Source organism: Falco biarmicus, chromosome 4 (genome assembly GCF_023638135.1).
Source record: "Falco biarmicus isolate bFalBia1 chromosome 4, bFalBia1.pri, whole genome shotgun sequence".
Classification (NCBI taxonomy): Eukaryota; Metazoa; Chordata; class Aves; order Falconiformes; family Falconidae; genus Falco; species Falco biarmicus.
The window spans coordinates 18,404,953-18,431,034 of NC_079291.1; the positions used below are offsets into that span (position 1 = coordinate 18,404,953).

Here is a 26,082-nt window from a genome sequence, read left to right on the forward strand (position 1 = left end):
TCCCATTTAATTATGCCCAGAAAGCATGTAGGGATGCCAGAGGAGACAGGCTCCTCACCGCCCTTTAGCAACCCATGTCATAGAATCATAGATTCTCAGAATCATGTCAGCAGCCTGCCCAGTTATGAAAGCGCTAGGCAAGGAGTAGAAAGACAAGTACCCACGGCCACTGCGGGGCTAGGAGACTTGCCCAGGGTTATACAAAAAGGCAGAGGCAGAGGTGAGGCATAGCTTTGGCTCACAGTGCCTCAGTCCCACATGATATCCTTATACCTATTCCCACATCACAGTGTCTGGGAATTAGCTGTTTGGACTCTTTCCACCTCTGAAGCGATGTCACTTAAACATGTTTTACTCTCTGCTTTTGCTTCAGGCTGGGGAATGACTGGTTTCTGCGTTATCTGGGGGACAAGGAGAAAACAGAAATGAGGAAACCTTTAGTTGTTGTGACTGCCGAAGCGGGAAAAGCTTAGGATTTTTCAAGCCTTGCAGGCAGCTGGGCGCTGCAAATGAACGTTCTCACAGCTGATGAGGAGAGGGGTTCAGCTCCCGCTGCTGCCCTTATGCTGGCAGCTGCCTCTGCCCCCCCTGGCTCGACCCCAGCAGAACTAAAGCCCTGGCAAAACCCCAGCATGGGAGCCCTGTCCCTCACACCCCTGTGGCTCCAGCCCAAGGGACCGCTTTCTTTTATTTTTCACACCCTGCCCTCCCAAACGGAAGCCCTGGTTGGAAAATCTTACAGAAGCTGCCGGAGAGATGTGTTTTTTTTCTTGTCTGCGGAGGAGGGCAGAGGAGCGACAGCGGCGGCGTGGGGGGAAGGGATTGTGAAGTTGGTTTGGGTTTTTTTGTTTTTGCAACACTAGTTGTTCAGGGGAGTGTCTTGCGTTATTAACGCTGAGTGGCTCCGGCAACTACCGTGGTTTAAGGTCGTTAGTCATCCGCTGCGGCCGCAGGAGGCACGGGAGCGCTGAGCCAGAGCTGTCGGTGCAACCCTCTCGGTCCTCCCAGACCGGCAGGTTGGGAAGAGCTGCAAACGGGGGGCGGGGGGGTGCGGAGAGCAGCCTGGGGCCACGGGGACATCCTCCCAGCTTGGCCACGGCATGCCCACGTGTGTGGGACTTGCCAGGTTGTAGTGGGTGACTGCATAGCACCCCGAGTGGCCTGAGAGGGGCTGAGGGGTGTGCGAAGTGCAGGGGCTGGGAGAGCACCTGCGAGGGGTGAGTGTGGGATGCTCCACGCACCCTGTGGGAGGGCATGCGTGTGTGTCCCTGCCTGGGAAGCGGTCCTTGCGTTACACACAGCTGCACACAGGCACACTGGTCTCCTTTCACCTCAAGCTGCTAATGAGACAAGGATGCAGGATGCTCCCTGAGCATTAAGGGAATACAGGTCCGCGTGCACCCTTCCCACCTGATTTCTTCCTTTTTTTTTTTCCTGCCTTAGGATGAGGAGGTCTAGGCAAACATCCCTTAATTTATTCTGCATCCTCTGGCTCCTGCTTCTGCTGAAGGCTGCCTCTTCCACCCCTCTCCCCCATGGAAACAATCCACCACCCCCTTCGCTCCTCTCCGGGCTGTACAAAGGACACACCTGCGTCGGTATGTATTCAGGTTTTGTTTGCCTGCTGGACTAGTTCATTTTTTACTCCACCAGTGAGCTGAGAATTGCTATGCACATCATAAATCACTCCTTTATCTATTTCAACAGCTGTACTGCAAAATACTCATAGTCTTTGGTGAAATAATCACTGAAGATTATGCAAGGCCAGCATGGGGTCTGGAGTTATTTTATGATTTTGTTTTTGAGTGGCTGCTTCCCAAAGTTCATGTTTTTGCTCTGTGGGGAATGGCATCTGAAAGGCTGGCTTTAACATCTGTAAGTCTGGGACCTGGAAAAAAGGTGTTACGGGGTCCCGGTGTTTGTTAGGGTTTGTGATGCATTTTGCTGAACTGCAGGAAACGCCCAGGGTGTCCTCATTGATTTCATTGCCTGGGAAACGGTTCTTAAGAATGGTTGATCCGTGCTTGGGCCAGAGAGCTTTGTGGTCTGGTTGGTCATCTCCGGACAGCCAAGTTGTGAGGGCTGTTTCCTCATGTTTCCTTTTCGTGACTGCTCATGTCTGCACAACCTGTACTAAAGTGGGGCGAGTGTATTTTGTCAACCCCACTCTGGTGTGACTTCAGTGACTGTGGTGATCTCCACAGCAGCTATAGTTGGAGGTATCCCATAGTCTCAGCTGACTAAGCGATTCCCAAAGCAAGAGCAGTATCACCAAAGTCAGTGTGAACAGGGGGTATCTCTATGCCAGAAATGCCCTTGGTGTGAGACTCTGTGTACCTAGAGAGATGTGATAGCTTGTATTTTTTAAGTGAGCAAATATTAAATGATGGGTATGTCTTATGCATTATGTTCAAAAGTTTTATTTTGTTGTCTTTTAGCTTTTCATGACACTTTTGCGCTGTAAACATAAACCCTGTCACAGTTACAAATTGCTTTCACTGGGGATCAAAGAACATAATTGTAAATAATAATCCTAAACTTGATAGAAACTTTTTTTTTTTTTGCCTCCCTTCTGAGCCATCCACAGTGTCCGGTCAGATTTGGCACCGGCGAGGCAGGGTGAGGTGGAGCGGAGCGCAGCCAGGGTGTGAGGCTTGCGCAGCCCCCGCCAGGCTTCAGCCACCAGCCTGAAAATGAAAGCAAGTTGTAAAAAGTAGAAATGGCTATTGGGGACTGGCCTTGTCTGAGCCGGCAGCCACACAAGTGGTGACCGAACAGCTGCCAGAGCAAGAGGGAAGTGGGTTTTAATGACGAGATCTTTAGGCAGGCATGGTTTCAGTGGTGCAGGAAAGGCAGTGAGAGTGCTCACCCGTAGTTTTACACTGGTGTTTTTAAAATGTCAGGTGTGAGTGTTGCATGCCCTTTCCACCCTATTGACCCAGCAAGGCTCTACATTCCTAAAGTGACTGCACATTGCATTGAAGTTGCCTTGCACCAGATAAATTGTCCTTTTTTTTTTTTTTTTTTCCCCTCCCAAAGGGAGAAAGGCTGCACCAGCCCCATCGTTGGGACCACCCAGCACCTCCCCAGCGTGGGGAGATACCAAACCCCCGCCTCCCACACAAATTTCTCTTTCTGATGTGTCCCTTCAACTAAAAGCACCCATGTGAGCTCGCCTCAGGACCAACACAGACTGTCTGTGCCTCTGTAAAGCAAAGCAGAGCGTGAGGCGGGCAGGGGCCAGGCAGGCAGGTGGCCGGTGCTCACATGCAGGCCGGCGAGGCCAGACAGCCACCTCTGCGGCTTCATGGATGAGCTCCTCTCTTGACTGACTATTGAGAACCCTTGCGAGCCATCTGCCTCTTACTTTTCACCACAGGGAAGGCACAGAGGAGCTGGTAGTTACCCCTGCCATGGCGCGGGGCAGGGGTAACACCCGCTCTTGCGGCTGACTCAGTGCCCAGCCCTGTTAGGAGCAGAAATTAAGTCGAGATCAGCCTCATCTCTAGGGGGAAGACCGTGATTTCTTCTCAGCAGCTCGCCCCCAGGCCCTGCCAGCTCAGTTTTCTGTCCAGGCAGGCACTGGGAGAGAGCCGTGACAGCTTCTGCTGGGCCTTGCCTTCTAGGCTGAGGCAGCATTTTTAACAGGAGAAATGCCTGCTGCCAAATGCATAGGAGATTTTCTTGAAGAAATAGACTTTTTCATGCAAGTTAAATGTGTGGTCAGGTGTCTAATCTTTCAAAGTTATCTTCCTCTCTTTTCTGAGGGAAATGAAGTGGCTGCACATTGAATAGCCATTCCTGATTGCCGCTGTGTGCCTACCACCTGCACCATCGAGATTGCTGTTAGCAGCCAAAGCTGGTCATGAAATGGATTCCCTTTCAGTAAGAAAACCAAGCAAACATTTTCCATTAAGCCTTTTCCCTGATAGTATCATGCTTCTTGAAGAAATATGTAGAAACAATATGACAGGAGAGCGAAATGCAGCTCTGCTACCTCCATCGAGTGCAATGCAAGTTGGTTGCTTCCTTCTTCTGTTCCCCTTCTAGCAGCACGCTCCGGGCAGGCACCATCTGCCCCAGTATATTCTGACCATACCAGGTAAGCAGCTGGCTGCTTCAAGGGACTCCCCTGCCCTTAGCATGTCCTGGGAAATGTATTTTGGGCAGGCACCCATATGCCGATATGGACCAAGGCTGGAGGAGAAGAGGGTATGCGTTCGGTGAGGTGCCACCGCAGGCTGAACAATTTGGGGTGGCTCATAGAGGGAGGCTGGCCAAAACATTTCTGCTTTCAGATTGTTACTTGTCTAAAACAGAAGGTGACTCTTTTGCAGCAAGCCTAATTGTCTTAGAAAACATTTAGACAGGAGTTTTAATCAACCGCAGTAACTACAGAAAAAGTCTCATCATTTTTGCTACATTTTCTTGAAAAATTTGGCCACTTCATTCAAGGAAAGTCTTTTTATAATTGACTTGGTGTAAAAATAAATCATCCAGAAAATGTTCCCACCTAAAAAGGGAACATTAATACTGCTGCCTTTTAGAATTACGGAAAAGAGGGAGAAAGGACCTGATGATAATCCTTGCAGCCACAAGATCAGATGTAGTATACCTAATCAGTTCCTAACCATCTCTAACCTTCTCTTAAATAGATACATGGTCTTTCTTTGGCCCTGTCAGTAGAAAAAAATTTCCCAACATCAGACAGCCTTATATCTCCATCAGTGTTTGTGCCTCCCCAGGCTGGAAAAATGCCCACCTTTTTGCATACTGTGAAATCAGCTCAGGCCCTTCCTCTGGGCCTCTGGCACATTTTGCATGTGGTATTTTCATCTGTTTTTTCCTTATGGTTGATAAAAGGGCTTTGGTATGTTTTCCTGCATGCAAAGGCCTGTGAAGCTGTTTTTCTGCATGTAAAGATGGTATGTTTTGGCTCTGCGTGATGGTTCGGGAGCTGGATGCTATGTCTGGTTTTTGCTTCTGGGTTTGTTACTGACTGGCAGTGTGGCTTAAGGGATTTGTTCAGTACGAGACCCAGAAACCCTTTTGCTAGGTGTAGCCCGACTGTTTCAGCAGGGCATCCTGAGAACAAGATGCTGTGTACTTTTCTCTCAAAAATTAAGTATGAATGAGCCCTCCAGATACTCAGGTCTTTGACTTTCCCTATCTGTTGAATGAGGAAAATACTGCCCATTTCACAGGGCAAGCAAAGTTTTACTTAAGTTAATGTTAAGGTACCCAAAGACAAGTACAGTAACACTGGTAACTGTTGACACTGGTGCTAATGGGTCATCATACCTAAAATCCTGTTCCTTATTTTTCTACTATTTCTGATAAATTTTTAAAGATTTTATTCCACATCTCCCACCGCCTTGAATTACAACAGAGCCAGCCCTTAAAGGGTCTTTGCAAATTGCCCTGTTGTCTAACAAGGGTGACTTCATCCAGAGTATATGAAACCTCGGGAAAGATGGAAGCTGCCTTGGAGAACACAGAAAGCAGGGGAGACACTGAAAGACAGGAGGGAACTACTGTATTCATCTCTCTGTAACATGGTGAAAAAAGGAAATCTGGGGAATTGTAGATTGTCAGTTAAACATCAATGCCTAGAAAAATCCTGCAATACTTAATAAAACCTTATAAAAGCACCTTTCAAAAGTAAATACACATAAAAGCCTCACTGGATTTACCAAGGAGAAAGTGTCAAATCAATCTAATTTTCTTTGCTGATAAGACAATGGCATGTAGATACAGAAGAAGCAGTAGATGTTACAGCTGGACTTTAGTAAGGCTTTTGGCACCACCTCAGCCCTCATCTAATGGCTCAGAGATACGTGACGTTGATTAAGCTTCTACAGGGCAGGACAAAACTGGTGAGTGGCCTTGTTCAGAGAACGATTATGAGTGGCTTGCTCCCTAAGCAGAAGGATGTACAAAATGAGGTCTTTCTTGGACCTAGTAACACTTCATATTTTCATTAGCCAGGATAATGAAGTAGTGTGCTATTAAATTAGCAGCTCATATAAAGCTGAAAAGGTTTGCAAGTACAATGGGAGGGCAGGATTAAATTCAAAACAGTCTTGACAGCTCTGAGTACTTTCCCCCCACACTTCAGCAGAAATAGTCAATGACACATGTAGCAAATGACCGGCTGGGTAACATCCCTAGGGAAGATCATCTGGGCTTGTAGTGGCACAATGATGGCATGCTGTCATGAAGCACACACATGCTGCATACACCAAGACATGTGAACAGAAGTTAGCTTGCAAGACATGTGAAGTAACGCACTACCTTTCTCAGCATTGACAAAGCCTCAGAGGAATCTCTGCCTTCCCTTTTGGGGCTGTGCATAAAAAATGATGCAGAGTGACAGGAGGTTTTGGAGAAAAACAAACATGAGCTATAAAGAGACCGAATAAATTAGAGTTAATTAATCTGGAGAAGAAGAGCTTGAGAAAAGACATTATATTTGTCCTCGAAAACTTTAAAGGGTTGATCCATCGTCCAGGTTCATAACAGCTATGGCAAGAAATAACAGAAATGGATACCAGTAGGGACATTCAGGTTAGGAAGAAAATTTTCTAATGGTAATGGTGAGTGAGCAGTGTCATCAGCTCCTGAGAAGGCTGTAGAAGACCTTCTTAGAGATCTTAACAGATTTGTGTCTACCCTGTCCCCTTGGAATGGCATAGATACCACATATGGGCTGCTAGGGCAGATGCCTGTGTAAGATGACTTCTTCCAGGCTGGCTTTTCAGGGGTTCTGCACGGTGACCACAAGAACCATTTGCAAATAGCAGGGTTTATTTATTTTCTCCTCAGCAGCAGGCTGCTGCGCTCTTTTGGCGATTAACTTTGGCTGCCCTTTTTGGAATGAGGCAATTAGTCAGGGAGCGCTCAATACAGCCGGACAGCAGCGCTTTCCATCTTTACTGGCAAGCGGAGATCCTGTGGGTCAGCAGCCGGGGAAGCAAATTTCCCCATCTTTGTGCTCAATATAATGCCATTCTCAACAACCTTTGTGGTTCATCTCTTCTGTTCACCCACAAGCACATAATTCCTAGCGTCTGAAGAAGCATGTTTTTGAAACATATTTTCAGCTTTGCTTACGTTAAAGAATGGATGTTTCCAAGCTTCCCAGCAGTGTTAAACACAGACCTCTACCTGGGTTGATTTGTGTGATAGTCAACGTCCTCAACAGTTTGCCTCCGTCTAGCTGTGCATGAGTGCAGGGATGAAATACACCCTGCGGAGTGGCAGCAGGACCGGTGGCCTTTGGAGTTCCCAATAACTTCACACAATGGAACATGCCAAATGGAGTTGGAGGTTTTTAATAACTGCGCTCAGACAAAGTGGCTGTGCACATATTGTCTGGGGAGGCACCATGACAGAACATATAATTTACAGCTCAGTGAGTTCTGTAAAAAGGCCATGCCCAGTATCAATGTGGCACTACAATGCATTTTACTCTGAAAGGCTGGGAATCAATTTTGATTACAGCTAAACCATCGCCAAGCCACAGCACCTCTGTTCACTTCACTGACATTGCTCAGTTCACTCAGTGGCAGAATTTGGCCTGATGATCAGTAATAAATACCAAATTTGACCATAACATTCGTTCCTATGATTATACTTTGGATAGAAAAAACACAGGCGTGTGAGTAGTACAATAGAGATACTAAAGCCACTATTAAAATAGGAATATTTTCTACAGGGATTCATATTTTTCAGCAATTGATGGTAAAAAATTTCATTTTCAAAATCACCCGAAGTCTTACTGAAAGTTTATGACTGTAAAATGCAAATATAACCATTGATCACAATAAAAAGGTGTGCTTAGCATACCGACATATCTGTGTGTGTAAATACACAATGATATATATTTATATGTGCATTTGTAGGCATGCATAGCCTCATACGTTTTACATTACTGAGGCTTGCTTTTAGTGTAAGTTTTCTCTTATAGTCTTATTTATTTAGTATTGAGTGTCTGCAGCAGTTTGGCTGCTGATTACCACAACGTGTGTGCCTTCAGCTCTTGTTGATATGGTAGCCCTATACAGAACTTCTCTATGTTTAAGGCAGTCACTTTCAGTGGTTATAGGAACTGTATATCTGAAAAAAAGTGCATTTAGAATTAAAATGGTCAAAACTTTGTGGCAAGGATGAAGTTACCCAGCTACATTAACTCCCCCTACCACCATTCAGGCTTCAGTAAATTTTTAATATCCTTTCCTGATTAGGAAAAGAAAAATATGTTAATGGAACACATACACACACAGTTGGGTTTTTTCTGTTAATTAATGCAAAAAGCATTTCGATTGGAAATGCCTGGGGTTATAGATTTTGTTAAATAGGGCTCTTTAAAGTGTGATGTGGGAAACATTAGGGATACGTTTGGCTGGCAGGTATGGATACCAGAGTCTTCCACTAGATGGAAACTGAATTTTCTGTACCGGCCTAACCATGCCAGAGTCCTCATTGGGTGTTTTAAGGAAACAGTAATGAACAGAGCTCTGAAGTCGGGGGTCTGAAGTGCCTCACTGCTACTGGGTGAGCCGCAGCAATGATAATTGGTATTCTGGGGTTTGCTGGTTTTGTTACAGAGCTACCGTGCACTCAAAATACTGCTATACTGGTATTAATATTTCAAAAAATGCCTTTATCCAGTATATTATATGTAATTTTATGCCCAGTGAAAGGTTTGGTGATAGTGTACCATTTATCATTTCTGAGGTATTTTATGGCACTTAGCAAATTTAGGGGGAAAAGGTCTTGCATATGCTAACATATTTGAATATGGATACCTATAATTATATTCCATCACTTCTGTATCTCTATAAAATACATTAACATTGTAAATGAAATGGGAAGCAAAGTCTGAGTTAAAAAACTTTTACACTCGGATTTCTTTCTAAATTACCTTTCAAAGCAACAAATCCTCTGGCTGTATATGGGAAAATAAGTATCCTAACTCTGCATATACAGTTATGTCATTTGAATATTTCCACATTGGAATGAAATCTTAAGGTTATAAAGGGCTGTTCTTTGAAAGTATCAGCTTGGCGCTGAGAAGCAGTGAAAGAAGGTACAGTGGGTATTGGGAAGTATTAGGAAAGGAATATATACTGAAAAAAAGGTTGTAACTTTGCGTTGTAACTTTGCATATCCGTGATCTGCCTGCACCTAGAATATCCACGTACATGTCCCCATCTCAGAGGAGAAAACCTTTTTTCTTATTAGGTCCCCAAGTGAATGCTCTTATTTCAAACAAGAATGTCTTATTCCAGGTTGAACTGGAACTGGACTAGATGAATTTGGAAAGAGGTGTTTTTACACCAGATCAACAGCACGTACACGAGGAGCAGCAGTATTGGCTTTTGTAGATAGGCTCTGGGGACCCCTCATCTGTAGTCTTTAAGAGTTGCATTGGAGCCTCTGATCATCTATAAATGGAAGAAGCAAAGACGGTGGTTTTGGAAAACCTTCATCTTCTGTATAAAACCTGGAATATGATAGATGGGTTCATTTATACAGGGGCTTGCTGCTGCAGACAGGTATTTGAAGCAGAGGTTTGCTGCTTTGCCAAGCGAGGCTCTGGCTCCTGCTCCACCGGGAGTGAGCGGGCTGACCACAGCCTGGCTGGCAGGGTTTGTGGAGAACTATTTGTGTCCAAGGCCACTTTTGGGGGCTTATTTCCTCCTTGTACTCCAGGGAGTAGGTTTAATTTATGGCTGGGGAATGGCTATATGGTTGGAGGGGCGAGAAAGATCTCCAGCACCCAGGACTGTGAGCAAAGGATGGCAAAAGATGTGCCAGGTGGCAGAAATCCCATTTAACAGAGTTTTACTCAGACAAATATATCTACAGATCTGAAACTTAGAGAGGCAGCTTTCACTATCCAGACACTTCTTGACATCCCTAGGTATAATTCTAATTATAGAGCCTTTCAAATGTGTGCGGCAGAAGTGGATTAAGTTAAATAGTCTGCTCAAACTGCCGGAGGCTTCACAGCTAAGAAATGAATTTCTCTAGCTCTGATTTTATTATTGGGGTATGATTTTTTTTTTTCCCCCGAGCTTATTGGAAATGTCATTTTATTATTACTATTTTCAAATGCATGGAGAGAAGTACTTCCTGACGTGTGAGTTTTCAGATTACCGCTGCTGAGCAAAATGGTTATGGTTTTCTCTTATCTCTTCAGAAATTAATAGCAGATGGGACAAACTATCACTAAAAGAGACAGGCATTTTATTAATACCACAGTCTAGTTTCTAATGGCTAGTAAGCATTATAATACCAAAGAATTTCTTCCAGAGAAAACATCCTTCAGCCTATCAAGGCATTGAAACCTATTCTTGAAGTATGACAGCACAGTCAATTTCTTTGAACTTGTTTCTAAAGAGGTGATATGCAACTATAAAAAATTTAGAGCTTTTTTTTAACCTTTAATTATGAAGCCTATCTACATTGCCTTGTACGCGCCCAGCTCATGATGAGAAATAAATCGCATCTAAATATCTACTAAATTAAAGTAAGCAATAGTTGCTAATAACTGTCAGGACCTAGAAGTGCTTTTCTACAGATGCCAGAGTATTAAGGAGTTTATGTTCTCACGCACGTTGTAAGTAATGAATGCAGTGAGATTTCTGCAGCCAAAGACAGCTGATTTCCCTCTGTCCTTTTTAGCTAACTAATTATTTTCCATTTTTAGCCAGCAGAATTAAGACCCATTAAAGGCTAGAATAACTGGTTAGCATTTCCGATTATATTTGGTGTGCAGGGAGATTTCTGTTTATTTCATTAGAGGTAGTGGCTTCTTAAGCTGCAACCACCAGTAAATTCTTTTTGTTACTAAATCCAGAGGAAGATGATTAAAAGAGAGCAGGTTTGTAGTAGGAGCAAGGGTAGTCTGAATTAACTTTAATTTATAGACACTAACCTCTTGAGGTTTTGCCTATAGCCCAACACAGGAGATAGGTTCTCCTAAAGGATGAATCTGAATTACTGGGGGACAGCAAAATTTTATCCAAAAAAACAGGGAGCCCGGGTGGGTTAGACTCCCTCAACTACAGTGAATCCCCTTAGAAACTCCTTCTCCCTCCTCCCAGGGTTCAGACTTTTTCCTGAGTAATTTACAGTCTCCATCCCAAAAGCTGCTCCCAATGTCATCAGTCTAAATGAAAGGCTTTGAGGCCAGCAGAGCCAGAACTCAAGCCGGCGATCCCTGGGACATGGCCCACGGCAGGGCGATGAGAGATGCCAGCAGACCATGAGGAGTGAAGAGAGGTGGACCAAGGACACCTGATGAAAACCCAGGTAGATGAGGGAAACAGAAAGCAGATCAGCCGACGGCACGCATTGGTGGCACGTGTTCCCAGGGAGCACCTTTCCCACCGGGGGGTGGGAAGACTCCCCAAATGCAGGTCCAGAGACTTGCATCTTGGTCCAGGACCATGGTGCCTGAGGCTAAGGATGCCCCAAGTGGAACTGCAGATCCCTTTGAAAATCAGTCAAACTTTCTTAATCAGCTTGTCCTGTGAAGCGTAGCGTTTGATCTGGAATAAGGGCATTCGTGGGGGAGCATTTGAGTAACTGAGGTGTGGTCTGTGGGTGCCCGAGGTGGGGAGGGTCTAATAGCGTGACCAGAAGCATCTTCTCTGTGATGGTAAAGACTAGTTTATGAGAGCAAACATTTAAGTTCAGCTCTGTGCGTTTTTCCCAAGTAGTCAGGCTATTACTATTGTTGTTTACATTCATATAGCATCTAGTAGCCCAAGGAACTGCATTAAGTACTGCACGAACTCAGCGATGGCTCCGTTAATTCTCATGCAAGGCAAATCTCCTTTTGGGCTTGGTTCAATAGGCACAGAAGTGTCTTACTGACTTAATCAACATGAAAAATTTCGATTTAATTGCTGGGAGACCGCTCCATGAGTAGGGTTACCTGCATGATTGTGTTTGTGATTAAGAATTCTGTTTCTATCTGGCAAAGCCGAACAAAAAATAGTTGGGTTTTTTTTGTCTTCCCTCTGTGGTACTTTGACAAACATGAGAAACACATCTTCAGTGGAGACTGTCTTCTTGCATAACAGAGAAAATGGAGCACCAGGGGTATTTTTTATCCCAAGCCCAACTTCCTGGATTTCAAGCACTCAGACCGTTTGCCCGTAAGCCCCTTTCTTTGCATTGACTCTACTGGAGGTGAGAAGACCTCACTGTGGTAATGAAAATGAGAATGATGGGGGCAATGTCTGAGGCAGAGAGAGAGGAGCCTCTTTGCACCCCCACCCTGAGATGAATCATTAGGCAGGCTGCTGAGCCTGCGCTTGGGGTGAGTAACTCTATTTCAGAGAAAAGACATGCTTTCCTCACCTGCCTCATCTGCAGCGTGGGGCCGTGTTATGAGCTGGTCTCTCCTGTTCAGAGGGGGTTGACTTGTTACATTGATGTTTTTATCAGGCCAGATTTTACACTGGAATAAAATCTCTCCTTGCAGCACTGGAGCCAATATTTTGGCACCCAAGGATGCTGCAGCTGAGAGCAGAGACATTGCAGAGGTTGATATCTGCTGGCAGCTGGAGCAGACCTGCCACGACACGGGAAGCGTGAGCTGCAGTGTGGGTGGTGAGGGCAGGCGGGCAGCATCCCGCCTCCATCGGCAGCGGTCTGCAAGTTGCATTGCAGTGGTGCCTGGCACCCCCTGGTCCCACAGTGGATGAGGGCGTGCTGGAGGCAGGAGACAGACTTAGAAACTAGAGCCAGGCAGAACCCCCTGTTCCCGTACCACTTGGTGGGGATGCTCAGCTAGCAGGCCAGGTGGAAGAAGTAGCAGGGAGGATGGGGGAGCTGGGGTCTGAGAGAGGACGACTCTGTCCTCTCTGCAAAGTGTGCTGGCAGGTCCTGACTGAAGGTGCAGGAGTGCTGGGTTACACAGCACAGGCAAAATGAGCTTCATTTCTCTGCTGCAGTTGGTGACACTGTCAGCTCCCTGGCATGACAGGTTACTGAGCCTCAGGGACATGAAATCCCATATCACCTCAGTTTTCACCCACCCCCGTGTGTCTGAGCTCACACCTCTGCTATGGGGGCTTTTCCCTTGCTTTCCACTCAGGCTTGCAATTTTGCATTCTGGTCAAGCCATGCTACTCCTCAAGCTGCATTGGTGTCTGCTCCATTGCTGTTGCCCACTTGCCCATGTGTTCAGTTCTGCGTCAGCCTGTGTTTTGGGGACTGTTTGCTCTCCCAGCGCCTCTGCCTGGTGAAGCATCATCCTCTCCTAACTTTTCTAACCTCAGTGTCTCCTGAGTTTCCTTCACTTCTCCTTATCTTCATATCTCATGGACTCCTGGAGCCCTGTCTGCTAAGAGCTGGCATATCCTCATTCATAGCTTCCTCAAGCTCCTGGTGGAAAAGAATGAGAGGTAAAACAGCAAAAGCTGTCTCCTTTAGGAAATATCAAAGGACTAGCTCCTTTCCCATCTTTCTGCTTGGACTTACTCCTTTTTGTCTTTCTGACTTCTAGACAGCAAGATTGTTAGATGAAGGTCTGACCTTGGTAACAGAAGAAAGACATCTTTTATCCACATCAAAAAGCAGTTTTTTGGTTAAGACATTATTTGGGTCATCTAATTTTTCTGAGCCTCCATCCTCATGAATAAAACAGGCACAGAAGGCAGGGGAAGGGTAGTCTCGGTTGTCTGTAGGTTGCTCAGGTGTGTTAATAATGTGGCCTTGTGAGAACCAAGTTATGCAATGGCTTTTAGGTGTGTTTCCAGTGTGTTTTAAGGATGTGCACTGCTCTCTCAGTGCTAAGCAGTGGAGTTGGTCCAGCGTGTCTCTGCTCACGCTACCCTTGCAAATAAGCCAGGGTCTGTTTTCTGTCTCTGGAGCCAGTGCAGGGCATGGCTTGCACCCAGACAGCTGAAGTCTCTTGCAGGGTGCAATTCCCCTGCTGCCTTGACTGGGTGTTCTTGTCCAAGCGTGCTCTGGGGAGTGGTCCCTAGCACAAGCACAGGCAATGTCTGGGGCATGGCATGGGATGAGACTGTGCTAAGGCACCTGCTGGTGGTTAACCAGGGACCAGATGGCCCTGGGCTGTTCTTCAAACCCAAGTCCTGTGCATGCTTTAGCCTCCAGCTTGGATGTCCTCTTTGGTTTTAGCCTGGGTCTTTATTATTCTACTTTTTTTTCCTCCTCTTTATGAGCTATCGTGTTTTAATTAACTGCTAATTCCTTGGGTTAGCCTCTGGCTATTTGGGGAGGGGGGTGGGGCAGAGAAGAGAATGGCTTGCTTCAGGGTTTTTTCTTGGTTGCATCTGTCTCCATTTATTCTCTTATTCTTCTAGGCTGACTGGAGGTAATGGCTCTTAGCATGCTTTATAAATCATTCCGCAGAGGACTTTGAGTGAGTGTTTTATTTAATAAGTATGGAGAAGTGGGCTTTTATGCTCGCAAAAGAGATGGCAAGTTCATTGTGATTTCCACTGGATTACTGTATTTGGGGTAGAAGAAGTAATAGAAGACTCAAAGGTATTGGTCTTACAGCAAGTTCCAATTGTATTACCTCCTCTATCACTTGCTACTTGATCCATAGGAGCATCAAAGTTATTTACGTTGAAAAACAGGACTTTGATTTAATAGCACATAGGCATAGGTACCTGGAAGGAATTTAAAAGCTCACTTTGAAGAGTTGTGCCAGTCTGAAAACCTGAACATTAATGCTCTTGAGCTTTGGAAAAAGGTGGATCTGCAGCGACATCCAAATGCTGCAGCTCACCTCCATTTCCAGACCGTCAGAGCAAGTCCTGAGCACTGAGATTTCTTGCAGAGGGGAGAAAACAGGGTTCAGCTACAGGGATGTCAAAGAGAAATCTTTATTCAGGGTGCTGAAAACTGGTCCTCCTGCTGAAAACCCAGCCCCTCGTCTCCTGGCTGCCTGGGATACCCACTTCTGTTATACAGGTTCTGAGTCCAGGCAGGGACCTCACCCTGGTTACCAGGTCTGACTGTATTGGTTAGACTTTGCATTACCAAATGTAGCTTCTTTATAAAATTGTGAAGCCACTGCAGAAAGAGAGAGCACAATGCTGGAGTACAGCATTTTAAAACCAACTCAATATGAACCACTTACGGTCATGATGTGGATTTTGAATGATTGCTATGTGGGGATTGCATTGAACCTGCTTAATCCCATAAACATCAGAAAAAGTGCTGCACATCCCAAGAAATGCTTCACTACGATGTGCAAGTTCTTGGGTCTCAGCCACAGCTAGTCCAAGGAGCAACTAGGCTTTAGCACTGCTTGCACCCAGGTTAGCGGTGAGAAAGACCAAGCTTCATAAGTCATAGGAAATGGTTTCTTTTCAGTCACGAAGGAGAGAAGGATGAGCTCTGAAGACAGTTTGGCTTTAGGAATTGTGTGGCTGGGCCCAGCAGCCCCGAGCATGCTGAGCAGCGCTGGGCTTCAGAGGAAAGTCTGTGAAGAAATGTAGCCACGGATGCTTTGTGGTGTTTAACACATATATCTGCTTCATGATGTCTCTTCCGCAGGCAGTCATACCCATTCGGTTTTCAGTTTCAGTAGCTCTGTGTGACTTGTGTGGAGAGGTATAAAAGCCCTATCAAGAACAGACCTGTGCCTTTTTTCTTGTGAGAAATAACAAGAGAGCAGGTGGCCAAGCCAGCAGCTGTAACAGTGGCCACCCCCCTGGCTCCTTGATTTTCATCCTTGAAAGGATGGAAAATTGTTTTTCCAGGAGCAACATCCAGTGCTGTAAAAGCCAGGATATTCTGTGCCCTCCTCTGGCATTGGCATCCTCTCTTACAGGATAACTTACAGGTTTTGAGTAAAGACAGTAAAAGACAGAAATTCATGGATTTTCCCCTTGAACGCTCATCTGCCCCAGAGTATCTCAAGAAATGAAATGCCCAACGATGCCTGAAATACTTCTGTGACATAGGGTGCTTCATCACACTTCACAGATAACCATATTCACTTTTTTTGTTTGTTTGAAGGATGTGTGCTTGTGGTGTCTGTAATCGAACAGCTTGCACAGTGGCACAACAGTACAGTAAAGGCAGCCACGGAGAGACTGTGCAACTACATACCTGGTAAGTACCAAATAATACACTATATGTTATGTTGGTACTGCTGTATTTCTCTGTTAATTAAAAACTCACATGTGGAGTCTGAAAGAGCTTTATCTACTTCTCTTGCAGCATCTCAAATGAATGTAGCTGAAAGACAGCAAGGTGCTATCCGCAGGGAAGTCAGTGTCATGGCTCACTTTGCTTCAGAGCTGAGATTTTGTCCCAGAGTTAGAGTGAAGGGGGTTGTATTAAGCCCACATACATGTGAGCACCAACACATGCAGACCTCTTCCCTCCCTGTTCCTCCGCTTTGTCTCTTTGTTAGCAGCTTAAGAATAGAGTCGCTGTATGGCCCAGCCACTCCTGTTTCTTGTTGATACAGGGTTTTATAGCAACTGTGAAGATGAAAACATTTTCAGCAGGTATAGGAAGCCACTGTTGTAGAATCTCAAAAATGAGCTGAGGTTGACAGGTGTAAGATGTGAGCATTTGGTCTGCACAGAAAAACTATTGAAATGTAACTGATGATACAAATTTCAAAAGCAATAGCTAATCCATGTGAATATATGTAGATTCCCCTTTTTCTGCCCCTTATTTTATCTGCCCAAAGGACCTTAGCTGTCCGAATACACAGCCCTAAATAGAGAACAGTTTGAATGCCAGAGTAGCTTTGTGCTTCACAGACCAATCCTATAACTATTTAACTAGATCTCACATATCTTTTTAATGTTATGAATGTAAAAGGATGGCTTAGGATTCTTCATTAAAGTCATTTTTATAGGACTTCACAAATTGTATCTCTGAGAAACCATCTTGCTTTGTAACCCTAGTTTCACAGAAGATGTGTGTAGAATATTAATCCCCTCCTTTCCAAGAGAGAATCGCCTGATGCAGGATAGGGCAGGGAGGTAATTGCTGGGATTCATTCATTGATAGAATGATGCTTATCTGATTTCTATTCCATAAGTCATATCCTCAGTGTTTTAAATTACAGGCACATAACCATGAAGTTACAATTAGAAGCACTGATCCTGCTATTAAAATACAGTCGTCTTCTTTAAAATATGACATGCTAGCTCTATGTTCGTGATTCACCTGGTGGACCTTGTTCTGCTGACGTGTCAAGATATTTCTTTTCAGCTGCCATTCTTTACACATATAAAATCCTATTATCCCTTTAGTTAAATCTGTATAATCCAGTTACCTTCTATGAGATGCATGGATACACCCAATAGAAAAGAACTGACCCTGAACTTGAAAGGAATGAAAAATCCTATGGATTGTGTGGGAGTTACAGTGTAACCCAATTTATCCTGTCCCGGGAGGTGTAGGCTTCCTCTTGCTGCTTGGAACAATAGGAAAGTTTTGGATGCTTACAAGGAGCAAACCTACCAAAGCAGGACATGCCATTTCACCTGAAGGAACAATTTCATTATTGTTACATGATTGCAAGAACTGATTGGAAGAATAACAGCGACAAATTAATAGCAATGGGGCTTTTCCTAGGGCCAAAAAAGGAATAAGAACTCATGTGGGATTTTCAAGGGCCTCCTGTAATTTCAATTGCAATCAAGTTGGGGTTGGATCAAGCCTTTGGTAAAGTTATATGATGTTCAAGAACAAAAAAAATGTTTGGAGGAAAAGAGAGAAAAGTTCAGTACCCATCGATCCCACTCAATCCCATAGGCTGTGTAGAAAACACAATCACATCCTTTTTATATGGAAATATTTGCAATGTGTGTGATTCAGGCAACATGGCCAATAAACCTATGAAAATAAGAACAGTAACACCATGAGTGAAGGAGGCTCTTGAGAAGACAGAAAGGCCATGTTTGGGGGAATGGGCAGTATTTACAGTGTAAGAGATGCTGTTAGCAAGAATGTACCTGGATACTGGCTGTCTGCCTGATGAAACAGAGGTGTCTGATATCCGAAACGTGCTTTGAGACCATCTGCCTCCGGCATTGCCTCTGAGTCATGCATTGCTTCTGTGGTGGCCACTGCTGTGTAAACACCTTAGAGCTCAAGTGGAAATGGCAACATGATTAATAACATCTTTCTTGCAAATATTTATTCTCTGGGATTCAGCCAGAATTTGTGTTTCTCAGACTGTGAAGCTATAGAGGGAAACCTTCCAGACTTTTACCACTTAAGAACAGGACAGTTAGGGGGATCTTTTTTCTGAAGCAGGGCAAAAGCAAGCATACTTTAGATTTTCTCTAAATTTTCCACCTTTTAGTTTGGTTTAAGCTCTTCCCTTGCCCCTGAACACTCAAAGTTATTCATCATTTTCTCTCTCTCTCCCCCGCTCCTTTCTGACTTGCACAGCTTCTTCCTGACAGAGCTGTCTCTCTGCAATATCCCCTCGTTGTGTGTGTTAGCAGAGCCAGAGGTTTGTGACCACATGAATGCAGGCTGGCTTAGAGGGAGACTCCTGTAACTACTGCCCGTGGCTTGGGTTTGTTTTGCTGGAAACCAAAGCCTGAATGGCATCTGTATCTTCCAAGAGGGCTCTATGGGCTCAATGATAATATTATGTTATTGCTGTTCTTCTTACCACCCATCATTTTTTACACCATAGGATAATTACATGTCAGGCTTCCTATATGCATAAGGAAATCAGTGCCTGGAAATCAGCGTGACCAGCAGACCCCACCATCAGCTCCCCAGAGCTGACAGCCAGCCAAATCCACCACTCCTCACAGCCACCAGTACAGGTTACAGCAGCCAGCTGGCTCCTTCAGGGCCAGAAATGTTATGGAAACCAGCTGGTTTGGGAAGCTCTTATGGAGACCATGGCCTGCGATGCACTGGGGACACGCTGGGGAAGCCAGCCACCTTCTCCCGTGGGCTACTGCAGGGAGCCAGGTGCCCTGCTGGCAAGCTTCATCAGACGGTGTTTTAATCAGCAATGATACCAAATGCAGGGTTATTGATGTCTGCAATGTCTTTCCTTTTAGGTGAACAAGAATAAAATCTAATTCTAGCCAGGAGACCAATTTTTAACTTGCAGATTGCTTCTAAAGAGCCAATAGAGAGAAGTTATGTGGCAAAGGAGGCAAAGAAATGAAGCTAATAATTTGATTGAAATGAAACACCTGGCATAGGATAAGAAAAATCAGCTATCGTAATTACAGAAGCTGCCTGCAACACCCTATGAGTAGGAGAGTGTTGGGGAAATTGTCTTTTCATTCCCTGCTATGTCTTTCTGGTCCCAGTCCTCCTTTCTTGGGTGCAGGTTGCCAGCCAGGTTGCCTGTAGTCCTGGCAGGAGAGCAGCTGTGGGAGTGAGTGCACACCCAGGCCCACTGATGGGGTCAGAGCTGTGAGGTGTTGTGCCCTCCCCAAAACAAAACTACCCACCTTGTATGCACCAGATCCCTGGCTCCGGGCATGAGCAGCCTGATACTGGTTAGAATTGAATATTCAGCCCAAAGTTGGAAGGGAGAGGTTGCTTTGGGGGTTTCTAAGGCTTTTCTTGGGGAAAGATGAGGACGCTGTATGTTTTCTTCCCCAAGTACAGATAGTTATCTGTCCGAGTAATAGAGACGCAAGAGAAAACAACATCTCGGGAATCTCAGAAGCTGCAAGTTTGTTGTCACTGTGCTTGTATGAGCCTGCCTCTTCACGACTTTTCCCACCACCACCCCTGCCAAAACAAGACCTGACACCTCCTTTGCAGGACACGTGCATGGTTAACCAGCTCTCATGTGTTCAGGCCAAGAAACAGTCAATTTTCCTTTGTGGGAACAATCAGACCAATGTTACCACCATGCCCTACCTGTATTCAATCTCTCCCACAAGTGTCTTTGCTCGGGTGCAGGAAGTGCTTTTTTTTACAACAGTACCTTAAAGAAATCTCTGATGAGCTGTCTTATAGCAGGCATACTTTACCCAGATTAAAGAAAGCCACCTGAGCCGTCATCCCATGTCACATGGCTACAGGCTGTGAAAAGAAGCCAGATGAAAAATGTCAAATATTTGTTTGAATGCAGTTACTCTTGCACAGCTCCTGCTCTACACAAAACATACTCTTTTAATTCTCACAACCCCCTAGAAGCTCCAAGGCAGCTCTAGCAGTAGCATCAAGCCCTACATCACCTTCTACGCTTTGAGTTATGTATTTGTTTTCTTTCTTCTTGCAAGCCTACTGAGCTGTTTGTTTAAACTGCTTAGAAGATGCTACGGCATGCATGTTTTGACTTTTCCATGATGCCATGCTCAGAACATTTGGAAAATACTAGTTATCCTTTTTAGCCTTTACCATGTGGCTTGTCAAAAGCCAAAGAAGGGCTTTAGGCAAGGTTAGAAGTTCAGGTTTTTCCATTTTCTGGTGCCGTGCTGAGGTCGGAGATTCACACACCTTCCCCTAAGGTAAAGATAAAGCAGCATTCACCTTAATGAACAACTCCTGCTGTATTTTGACTGTTACAAATCTAGTTTCACTGTGCTCAATTACTTTATAAAAATTATGTTTCCTAGAAACACTGCAAGGTTTCTGTTATGTACTTGCTGAACTTTACGGACCGCACATAGCTGAACTGTAAGTATTGCTGCATCCTCTCAGATCTTTGCTTACTTTGTTCTTGACATGTACTGATGTGCTGTCGAAGTGTAGGGGTTTCATTCTTAAAATCATGGTGTTATTATTAAAGCAGAGATTGCTTGAGAGTGATTCTGGTTTGGCATTTGGCACAGCTATTCCTGAGTGAATAAACACAGACTGTCACTGGTAACCATTTTCATACTCCATTTGAATCTCAGATCAGGCCCATCTGATGTAATTACCTTTTGAAATTCGGCTTGTTTGGCTGAGGCAGGAATTTGAATAACCCGTGTGTGTGTGCACAGGTTCTACAGAGTCACACTACTGTAATGCTTGGCTCTTACTTTCCCTTACCCTTAATGTACCTTACCCCTACATCCTCTCAGCCCCGACCTTGATGCACACTCTTGGGGAAACCTCCTAAGTAATGAAATTGAAAAAATAAAATGTAGGTCATTTTATTCCTCTTTGAAAATTCTTAGTTTAATTAACAGAGCTTTTGCTAGACCTTCTTCCTCTCTAGGGTTTTTATTTTTATTTTTAAAACTAGCCAAGGGACTGCAAAGTGCTTACAGGACTAAGAAGTGGTATAATCAAACGTTTTAATTTAATTCCTGATTAGACCAGAGGTGTGTCCCAAAAAGAAAGAAACAATGCTAACGCTTGTGCTGGGTGATTAAAGGTTAAGGATCTTTGAAGGATTTCTGGCTATTTTCTTGAGTTAATGATTGAACATTCATATGTGCCAAATTGCATATCCGTTAACTTTAACCTTTAAATCTTTGTCAGACTTACGATTGATTAAAAAACAGTCATAATGTATTTGATTCAGGTGCTGCATATAAAGCACGGTGCTTTTTCATAATCCTGGGATCCAATTTTAAACACTGAGTAGGATGCTGTGGCAGAAAATCGTTAGGACCCAACACTGTATGAGCAGCAATTATGAGCCACGGTGAAGCGAGCTAAGGTTATTGTTTGGTGTTGGGGAGATTTAGCTTCCCATGGAAATACCTTCTACTTTCAAGCACTCAGAAGAACATAACAGTCTTTGTTTATGCACCATTTCCTTCAGCATAGACAAGGAAATGAATGCCGATGTGGTCTGCCATTCCTTGAAGCTGTGTAAACCGGATCCAGGACAACCACTTTGTCATCTCTACCCTCCTCCAAAGGTGAGTTGGTTTTCCGCTTTTTTCAAAGCTACTGATTGTGGAAGGTCTTGTAAGCTGCAACTGAACAGTACAGAGGCTTCCAGAACACATGCATTGTCTGGGAAATAAATGTCAACATTGTGAGTTTGGACACTTTTAGAAAATGTCCGTTTGAATGAATGGTACATAATACGTTAGCTGTGTGGACCATCAACAACATGGTTGTTGAAAAGTGGGAATTACAGGGCCAAAGTCTCTTGTACCAGCCTGAGTCAGAGAAGAAGAGCAGGGCAAATAAAATCTTATTTTCTCCAGACTTTATTGTTAAGCAGTACAATAGCCCCAAACCAGATACTCAGCTGAGGTTCTTTGATACCACTGCTTTACCATGGCGTGACAAGTTAGACCTACGTTGCTTGATCTGCTGTAGCAGCCTGTGTAGGCACCAGTTACCCGATGCAAATGCAGGGCTATTTGACTTGGATTAGCCTCCAGTGCAAGAGGCTTAAGCTAACGTGCAGAATCTTTTGCCACAGGCTGGAAACATTTATTTACCACTGCTTTTTTGATGTACAGTTATTTGTTAGGCCACAGTAACTTGATTGCATGCCCTAGACCTTTGCTACTCAGACACATACATATCTGTGTAGGTGTCTAGTTTGTTTGGGGATTATTTTGGTTGTGGAATTTTGGTTTGTTTTTTACAAGTCATCATGCAGCCCCGGTCACACTAAAACCTGTGAGTGATGGTGGTTGTTTGGCAGTGTCGAAAAGCCAGTGATTCACTTGGCATCTATTTTTGTAAACCTTTTTCCCTGCATCTTGATGGATAAAGACATGTTCGATTTCTATAGGTTTGCATAAGAGGTTTTACACAGGGCCTCATTCAACAGCTATTGAAATCAGTCGAAGCCTTTTTATGGGCTTCGGTGAGCTGTACTTCATCTCCAAGATGGATTTAGTTCTGCTGACATTAAGACCTGGAGAAACACTTTTCTTCCAAGAATGGCAGTAACATTTGTTTTATAGCAGGTGTGTGTTCTATATGACTAGTATGCTCTGTGCTATGCCAGCATAGATATATGGGTGTGCAACCAGGCAAGGGCGAAAGAAGAAGAGTGCAGACAGCAGAGAGGACCCACACTAACTTAACTCCACCAGGATGTTGCCCAAACTTTATCAAATGGGTTGCTTCAGGAATCCTGCATCTGAACTGGTAAAACAGTTCATGGGTCTTTCCACCCTTTGCCAAGGTACATCAGAGCTACCCTACTGCAAGCTCTCCCAGAATAATTGCCAGGTCTTTACTCACCCTGCAAACATTCATGAGTCTCCAGCACTTTCTGCCCTGGTGACTGCATGGTTTTTCCCTCCCCTGCAGAGCAGCAAAGACCCTGTCTATAACTGTGGGGCCTTTTTTTTTTAAAAAAAATAATTGTTATTTAAATGAGGAATCCTGAAGGTAAAGGTACAACAAAGGCTGGCAGGTTTCCCCAGCCCCCAGTGTCACAGGTCACCCAGGAGGACAGCAGGAGCTGTAGCAATAGCAGCTGCACATACACCACACTGCCACCTGGGAATTAGATTTTCATATGGACTCACTTGGTTGTGGGGGGGAGTAAAGAGAAGTAGACACCAAGCTGCACCCTGCCTTCTCCTGGTAGCAGAAGTACAAGGTGCTTCTTGAAGTAAAAGAGGATGCAGGCAACAAACTGCAGAGAGGGATGGACTCTCCGTGGCTGCACAGTGAGCTGGGCTAACAAGTCTGGAAAGCAGAGCTGTTTAAATTGAGCTGGCTCCTGTGCAGAAATTAGAAGATCTATGATGAAACGCTTGGCCTATCAGCCAGAGGGGACAAGATGCCACTCGTGGGGTTGCTGTCAAATCTTTTGGTAGCTCTTCCCGTCTCTCAGAGCAGGTGAGAGACCAAGCTGTTGATTCCTTCCACCTCCAGCAGCAGCTCCAGTGGCTGCGCTTTCTGCAAGGAAAACAACTGAAGACGGTGGTTTTCCCTTTTGTTTTTTAAACTCGATTTGGATTCATATGCATGACCTGGAGGCTGTCCATCTGAGTGACTGGCTCAACCAAATCCTCTCCCTTCCAAGTAGTAGTTAAATCCCTTTCTGTCAAGGTGTGTTTCTTGCCAGGAATAAGGGAACTCTACCAAGAAAATGATTTTTCTGCCCTGACTGTGCCCTTCTTTATAGCTTGTCTGGTGCCCAGAGACAGCATGAGGAGGCTGGGGGAAATGGGAGAAGAAGAGCAGTGCTTAGAGTTATGCTCAAGTGGTTGATAAATTGTCGACAGTAACTCTGTGACAAGTCAGCCTGAGTAAAGATGAATTATGGGTGAAAAAATTAATATACAATCAGAGACAAAAATGCATAAAATGCAGTTTACCTCACATTTGCTTCTTTGGTTTGTAATTTGATTGATCACTTCAGTTATATGAACCTGCAAATGTTGGCGCAGTCCCCTGCCAAGTGTTTGAACAAGACTTTAATACTAATGACTGTTTTGTTCAACTCTATTGATTTTCAGGTACTTTGTTTATTCATTTAGAATTCTGGAGGCCCGTTTTCCCAGAATTAGTATCATATTTGTACTGGCAGAGGGAGTAAAATAAATATAGAGTTACATGCCCTTAGAAGGCATTATAATATTCAGGTTTTAATTGCCTTTAAGATAGTAAATATCAGCGTGTAGCTGCTTTCTCAGTCTATAGTTTATCTTGTTCTGTTTCTGTGATGTTGTTCTAGTGAGATCATTTCTTGAGGAAGAAGGAGCCCCTCCTTCAGAGGCCTTGCAAACTATCTACATAATGGAGACGCTGCAAGCCGAGTAAATGATACGTGCATTATATTACATACTTCCCTGGTCTCTGACAAATTAGCCCAAATTAATTTTTTTTTGCCAACCTGCCTGGAGCCATTAGCACTCCGCAATTATTCTAGGAGACTTGTCTCTAATTATGAATAAAAAATATTGCTCCGTTTGCACAGAGCACAAATGCTTCCAGTGTGGAGCTGGAGGAGGAGAGCACCTAACCGGAGTGAGGGCAGCCCCGTTGCGGCGGGTCCCTGGGGGCTTGGGCAAGGCAGGCTGCCCTGCGCGTGGGCAGTTTCAGGAGCAGACCCCTGACGTTGGTGGGTAAGAGTGGAAGGGGCACTCCTGGATCACCAGAAGGGCTGTACGAGCAGATGTCACTCGTAATGGGGTCCTGTGAGTCCCGAGTTGCCACCAGTGGCCTGTAGAGCAGAACCTGGGCCAGGGCTGCAAACGCAGGGAGATGCACATGTGTAGGCTCTCCCGCTGCATGTTTCTTGCCCAGTGAGAGATTCTCCTCTACCTTTGGTATGAGGGTAGCAACCTTGGGAGTCCTTCAAGTCAGGAAGCAAAATAATACTGCTCATTGGAAGTGTAGGCTTACCACAGGGAGCTGAAAACCGGGCAGTTTGTAAAGCTGTTGTGATATGCCTTGTGGTTTAAGCTGCATCAACAGCAAATACTCTAACATTGGCTTCAGCACTGCTCCAGAACAGTGACAGTGGGTACAGGTATCCAAGCTGGCTGGTTTAGGATGACTAGATGTTTTTTCAAAAAAGTTTATTAGCTCACATGGTAGAGGGCTTTCTGCACAAGGTCCTGTGATACCTTTCTCTAGCAAGTGGAAAGGGCTGAAATAGGGTGAGGTGTTTTAGGCACTGCCTACCAAGTTCCCCTTCTGGCCCCAGGAGCAAGCAGGTTTGCAGGAGATCATTCTCAGCCTGTCTGCAGATTGTTTTAAGCCAGCTGGCCGGTTCAGTTAAATGGCAGTACTTTAATTGATTTTGTTGGGGCCAGAGTAATGGCTTGACTTCACCACTGGAGTCCTGCTGCTGGCAATCTCTTAAACGGTCTGTGTTGGAAGGAACTTGTACTTCTCTTTCTGCCTTTCAGAGTGCCTCTTCTGCTCCCCATCACTTTTCTGCACCGGATTGTTAAAGACCTTGTGGCTGCAGATTTTAACTTAAGCTCCAGTAGCAGGATTTTGCTGGGAGTCATCTTACATCAGAAAAAATATACATATTTATGCTAATGACATTTTATCTTATCAAAATAAGCTTCATTGCCACAAGCACTCAAGCTGGTTCATGTCGCCTCCATCAGGTCTTTCACTGACTTTGTAGAAAGCAAAAGCCACATCCCTCACGGACATTACTGCGGCCAGCCTGTTCTTTGACAGAGTAGGAGCCAACCATGTCTGATTGGAAAGAAGAAACCCTTTGAGGTTTCATAAAATATAAAT

The 26,082-nt window shown here is 44.7% G+C and overlaps 1 protein-coding gene across 1 annotated transcript in view; it reads left to right on the forward strand.

Annotated features, from left to right (window-relative positions):
* Positions 1–835: 835 nt before the first annotated feature.
* Positions 836–26,082, forward strand: part of AOAH (acyloxyacyl hydrolase) — an 80,532-nt gene continuing 55,285 nt past the window's right edge. Inside the window, exons 1-5 of the mRNA XM_056335282.1 lie at positions 836–1,016; positions 1,444–1,598; positions 16,021–16,116; positions 20,577–20,637; positions 21,716–21,815. Coding sequence (XP_056191257.1) covers positions 1,445–1,598; positions 16,021–16,116; positions 20,577–20,637; positions 21,716–21,815 — 411 coding nt within the window. The 5' untranslated portion in view covers positions 836–1,016; position 1,444. The remainder of the gene's footprint in view (positions 1,017–1,443; positions 1,599–16,020; positions 16,117–20,576; positions 20,638–21,715; positions 21,816–26,082) is intronic.